This window comes from Euwallacea similis, chromosome 1 (assembly GCF_039881205.1).
Source record: "Euwallacea similis isolate ESF13 chromosome 1, ESF131.1, whole genome shotgun sequence".
NCBI classification, from domain to species: domain Eukaryota; kingdom Metazoa; phylum Arthropoda; class Insecta; order Coleoptera; family Curculionidae; genus Euwallacea; species Euwallacea similis.
This window is the reverse complement of record NC_089609.1, coordinates 4,311,273-4,316,441: the sequence shown is the minus strand read 5'-3', so window position 1 is coordinate 4,316,441 and position 5,169 is coordinate 4,311,273. Positions and strand designations below refer to the sequence as shown.

General features: G+C 37.5%; 2 protein-coding genes across 4 annotated transcripts; one reads left to right on the top strand and one right to left on the bottom strand.

Moving 5' to 3' along the window:
- The first annotated feature begins 2 nt into the window (after positions 1–2).
- On the top strand, positions 3–5,014 carry LOC136414776 (pickpocket protein 28-like). 3 transcript variants are annotated; one of them, XM_066399073.1, is made up of 10 exons: positions 3–152; positions 2,108–2,298; positions 2,442–2,681; positions 3,091–3,199; positions 3,248–3,393; positions 3,454–3,658; positions 3,714–3,984; positions 4,054–4,113; positions 4,287–4,521; positions 4,571–5,014. In XM_066399073.1, the coding sequence occupies exons 2-10, from the start codon at positions 2,114–2,116 to the stop codon at positions 4,851–4,853; spliced, it is 1,734 nt and encodes a 577-aa protein (XP_066255170.1). In that variant the 5' UTR covers positions 3–152; positions 2,108–2,113; the 3' UTR covers positions 4,854–5,014. The 3 variants fall into 3 exon arrangements, with proteins under 3 accessions (XP_066255170.1, XP_066255261.1, XP_066255098.1); XM_066399164.1 differs by lacking the exon at positions 3–152 and having other exon boundaries at positions 1,946–2,298; positions 2,448–2,681; XM_066399001.1 differs by lacking the exon at positions 3–152 and having other exon boundaries at positions 1,946–2,298.
- Positions 778–2,020, bottom strand: LOC136409454 (histone-lysine N-methyltransferase SETMAR-like). The gene is made up of 4 exons (XM_066390990.1): positions 1,998–2,020; positions 1,127–1,594; positions 930–1,034; positions 778–877 (listed from the first exon to the last, which is right to left on the bottom strand). Exons 1-4 carry the CDS (start codon positions 2,018–2,020, stop codon positions 778–780), a joined length of 696 nt encoding a protein of 231 aa, XP_066247087.1.
- Positions 5,015–5,169: the final 155 nt, after the last annotated feature.

Sequence of the window (5,169 nt, the reverse complement as noted above, 5' to 3'; positions counted from 1 at the left end):
TGGTTTTACTTGCATACAAGAAAGTTGAAATAGCTGTTAATTCATACCACAGAGCGCCGATGGTTGTCTACCTGCTGCGTGATGGTGGTACCACCACAAATGCGGTGGTACCGGTTAGGTTGATATGACATGCGCCATCTGAGGTTGTCTAGGTAAATGACAGTTAGAATGCGAGGTAGAGAACTGCATTTCTGTAAAATTCAGCATTTTGTCTAATATGAGTTCATATTAATGTCAAATTGCTTTGCTGCGTGCTTTAAATACTGAAGTATCTGCACATAATTTTTTTGTTACTTTCATAAGCACTGTAATGTGCAATATTCATATCACCGTGACATATTGTGATTCTTAGAAAATTGCTCAACATAATATCCTTTGAAAACCTCAATTAAAACTTGGATTACTTGTTTGGATTAATTATTGGGTTGTTTGGAAAGTCGCCCCCGATTTTTACCGAATTTTGAAAATTAAAAATGATATGATAATAATGTGGCCGATTTAGTAATACATGAACTATTTTTTGTTGAATAATGGTCTGCCATCTTTTGGGTAGTTGCATTATCTTATTTTCAAAGAAGGCCCCTGCCTTAGAGTTAGAGTTCCAGGTGCTGTTTGCAGCCTTCCAAAGAATTGAACGTTTTTCCGTTCAAGGAAATTTGTAAAGAGCAGAATAGATGGTAGTCAGAAGGTACCAAGTCGGGACTATATGGGGGGGTGCGGTAACACATCCCAACCAAACTTCAATAACTTTTGCCGGACTGTCGAAGACACGTGTGGTCAAGCGTTATCCTGGTGAAAAACCACCCCTTTACGATTAGTGAATTCTGGGCGTAGCTGTTCAATGTCATACTCTAAGTTGTTCAGCTGAGTACAATATCTGTCAGAACTGATTGTTTTATTGTTCGGCAACAGCTTGCAATAAACAATACCTTTCCAATCCTCTCAGCAACAAAGCATAGCTTTCTTTGGGTGAAGATTGGTCTTTGGGGCGGTTGACGGCGGCGCAGAGGAATGACCCCACGAACGTTTTCGCTCTACATTATTGTACACAATTAATTTTTCATCCCTCGTTAGAATTCTTTTCAAAAAGGGGTCATTTTCATTGCGTTTAAGCAACAAATCGCACATCGAAATGTGGTCCATCAAATTACGTTCGCTTAACTCGTGAAGTACCCAAACATCCAAGCGACCAACGAAATTAAGCCGCATCAAATGATCGTAAATAGTGGAATTCGATACTTTTAGTTTCTGTGCTGTATCATGAGTGGTACTACGTGGGTTCTGTGTGATTAGCACTTTGATTTGGTCGTCATCAACCGAGGATGGCCTACCGGAACGTTGTCGGTCTTCAAGGTTAAATTCACCCCCTCTAAATTTCACAAACCATTCACGAACCGTTCGTTCACTTACAGTATCCTTCGCACAAACTGCACATATCTTTTTTGTAGCTTGAACAGCGTTCTTGCCTTTGTGGTAATAGTGAAGCAGTAAATGTCGCAAATGTAATTTTTGGTTCTTCATTTTCTCACCAATCTCCAATAAATGCAAATAAAGTAAGATTGATGTAAATACACCTATATTTAGCGAATAACGCCTACTTTTAGAAAATATATAATTTCAAATAATTATGACAGTTAATTAGCTCAAAGTGCTAATCATTGACATGTCTCGGAAACTGGCGGCGACTTTCTGAACAACTCATTAGAAGAAGGATTAATTACTCTGTATTTCATTAACGCGATTCTTATAGAGTGTGATGGTTTTTTAGAATATTCAGAAAACGAAAGGGTGTTCTGGAAACTGGACCATTGGATGTCCTCAACATCTCATTTTTCCTCATAATTGATTAGTTAACAATGCTCATATTGTCCCTCCTTTGTTGACCCAGGAGCGCTAGAAAATTCATTAATCCATCATCTTATTTTCACACTCCGCCGAAGGAAAAACTTCCAAGTAATTAATTTTTCATCGTAATCATCTCCGATATTTCTAATCGCCCTCCTTCGCGTCTATCATCCATTTTTCTGCCGTCAAGCCGCGCAATTGATGAGTACAATCTTTGGAATGAAATTGCAAATAACAAAATTACTGTTAGTTTTTTTTTGAGTGAGTTATGGACCATACTGACCAATCAAATTTGGGCTTTCACCGCTATAGCATCCAAGACGGCAACATGGCTGACATAAAAAGCAACAAAAAGAAGTTGGTGAATGCCAGGAACTACTTTAGAGAGTATTGCGATTATACCGGGATTCACGGGTTCAAGTTCATCGGCGAGAGAAGGTCTCTATGCGAAAAGTGAGTTTTGTTTTAAAAAATATTTTATTTCGAAATTGCACTCTCGTAGCGTATAAACGCTTTATCTATCAAGACTTCAACACTCAAGACTTCCTCAATATCTCGCCTATTAAGCGTCTCACCTCATACATTTTTCGTTATAGAGCTAGCTGGACTATTGTTTTCTGCGTCAGCTTGATCGCTTGCATTGGGGTTGTTTATGAGGTGTTCAAAAAGTGGCAGAAGAGTAATATTATAGTGAATTTTGCGTCGGAGCAAGTGAACATATTCGACATAACATTTCCAGCGGTCACAATCTGTCCAGAAACGAAGGTTCATTCCGATCATTTCAATTATTCATTTAGCCTGAGGAGGAACTTGAACGAGAGCATTCCAGAAAATGAGTAAGGAAGAACAAAAATTATCATTCAAATTATCATATGAAAATAATTATTCAGGACGTTTTGTATGCATTGTGGCTGCAAAATTCGGAATGCAAATTTGGGGACGGGGGGATCTTATTAAAGTATGAAAAAAATTAATATAAGTATTTATACAAATTGAGGGTCAATATAAGATGCCGATCAGAGAGAGCAGCCTCGAATCGAAGTTTTTCTAAAAAATTACAAACTCGGGGGAACGGAACCAACTTTTACCACTCAAACGTTGAGTGCCAATATCTCGAGAACCCTAAGAGCAACTCCATTACAAATACGTTATAAATAAATAACGCTTACATAAAAAATAAATCAATACTTGTTAATTATTTAATCCTGGGATACATACCGTTATTAAAAGTACATTAATTTACAGATTAAAAAAGTTACAGTACATGTCTCTCTTGTGCAATGTGAACATTCATTATAATAGAACCCCAAAAGTGGACACCATTGATGAAGAGTTTTACGAATTTTTGAAAAACGTGAGTAACACATAAATAGAATTGAAAATATCTAACAAAGCCCCGAAGGGCACTCCACCCTTTTTTACTAGATGCTTGTTTATGGGACGCGAGTACAAAAAATGTAGTGAAATTTTTCAACCCCTTTTTACCGACGAAGGGCTCTGTCATACCTTTAACATGCTGAGTACCCGTCAATTATTCACCAACAATACGTAAATATTATTATCACCAGAATTAATACAAAAAATATAAATAGTTTGTTCGTTGAATAGGGCGAACATTAAACCGCCCCCAAAAGACTACAACGATAGCATGGCCACTAAATGGTCAGCAGACCATGGGTATTCTGAAAATGCGGGTATTCACACTTACCCTAGAAGAGCTCTTCTCTCAGGGACAGTGAATTCCTTAGAGGTCAACTTATCAGTTAACAATACTGATATTGATTATGGTTGCACGCATTATCAAGGCTATAAGGTATGAACAGAAAGCTTCAGCTGCAAGAACAAAGTTAGTTTGATTCATGTTGTAGGTGGTACTTCATAGTCCTCACAGGTTTCCCACTGTCAGCAATCACTACTTCAGAATTCCCCTGAGGAAATCTGTGAGTGCAGCCATTACTCCAGTTCAATTGAAGACCTCGGAGGATTTGGCTCAATACAGCAGCAAGAAAAGAACGTGTTTTTTTCAGACTGACATGAAGCTGAAGTATTTTTCGAAGTATTCACAATTGAACTGCCGACTTGAGTGCTTTTTGAATCTGACCATGGAAAGTTGCGGATGTGTGGAGTATTTTATGCCAAGTGAGTGTGAGGAAATTGCATCTTCCTCTAGGTGCTTATCTGGTTTTTCTTTTTTTCTGGTGTTTATAGGGGAAACGAATATGCCAATATGTGGAACTGGAAAATATGAATGCATCAAGAATGCTTCAGGTAAAAAACTGGTACAAGTTTTTCTTTGATATAGGTGACTATAACGTAACCAAAAAAATATTTGGTAAGGAATAAAGTGTTTGGTAAAAATTAAAATATTCATTTGGTGAAAAGTAATGTGTTTGGTAAAAAATGGTTATTTCAAACCACAATTTCTAATTTACAACTTTCAGTTCAACTGGCGTTTCTGTCTCTAAAAGGATATCTTCACGAAAACATGAAAGAGAAAGAGAAAGAAAGAATGAAACAATATTTAGGCAAAGAAGGAGACACTCTTTCCAGGCACTTTTGCTACTGTCCTGAGATGTGCAACACTATCGATTACAACGTGGAAATCACTGAAAGTGACTATGATTGGCCGAGAAAAATGGCGGCTTTGGGCATCGATGTCACTGAAGATGATGAGGGGTAGAATAACTGTTTTTAACAAATTCTCGAATTAACCTGAGCGTTCCAGATTATCTTCTTCCCAGCTCCTAATCTACTTCAAATCCAGCACTTTTATACCGCAGGAACGGAACGAGCTTTTCGGCACGTTTGATTTTTTGGCGAACGTCGGAGGTCTTCTGGGACTTTTCGTCGGTTTCTCTTTACTTTCTATGGTAGAATTGATTTATTTCCTTTCCTTGCGCATCATATGTAACTTGAAGTTGTATAAGAGTTGGTATGGGAAACCGGAGGTTAAGCCTAATAATATAGGAACTATCTTAAATAAAACTTCCAGCTTAAATCTTCCTTAAGGAGTTATAATGTAATGTTTCAGTAGATATTTAAGTATATAGCATTAAAACTGTTAGGTAAGCAAGAACTCCTGTCGTGCTCCTTAGCAGTAGTACATATACAGAGGTCTGGTAAGGCAAATAAACTTCATAGCATCATTAATTTTGTAATTAAAATACCATCTCTGCTGACGGAGTGATAACACGTTCCCTAAACGTATACAGAATCATTCATGAATGACTATCATTAATGCATTTTTGTAAATACCAAAGGATGCGTGTAGGCCACCATTACTTTACACAGTATATTGGAGCAGATAGGTGAAATCTAGTCCTT

Coding starts and splice junctions, on each gene's coding strand:
- LOC136409454 (XM_066390990.1), bottom strand. CDS start 2,020: ATGGATGATAGACGCGAAGGAGG. Junction 1,035..1,126: donor TTGATGGACCACATTTCGAT/GTGCGATTTGTT, acceptor ACAATAATGTAG/AGCGAAAACGTTCGTGGGGT. Junction 878..929: donor TTGCTGAGAGGATTGGAAAG/GTATTGTTTATT, acceptor CAGTTCTGACAG/ATATTGTACTCAGCTGAACA.
- LOC136414776 (XM_066399073.1), top strand. CDS start 2,114: ATGGACCATACTGACCAATCAAATTTGGGCTTTCACCGCTATAGCATC. Junction 3,985..4,053: donor TGTGGAGTATTTTATGCCAA/GTGAGTGTGAGG, acceptor TGGTGTTTATAG/GGGAAACGAATATGCCAATA. Junction 4,114..4,286: donor ATGCATCAAGAATGCTTCAG/GTAAAAAACTGG, acceptor TACAACTTTCAG/TTCAACTGGCGTTTCTGTCT.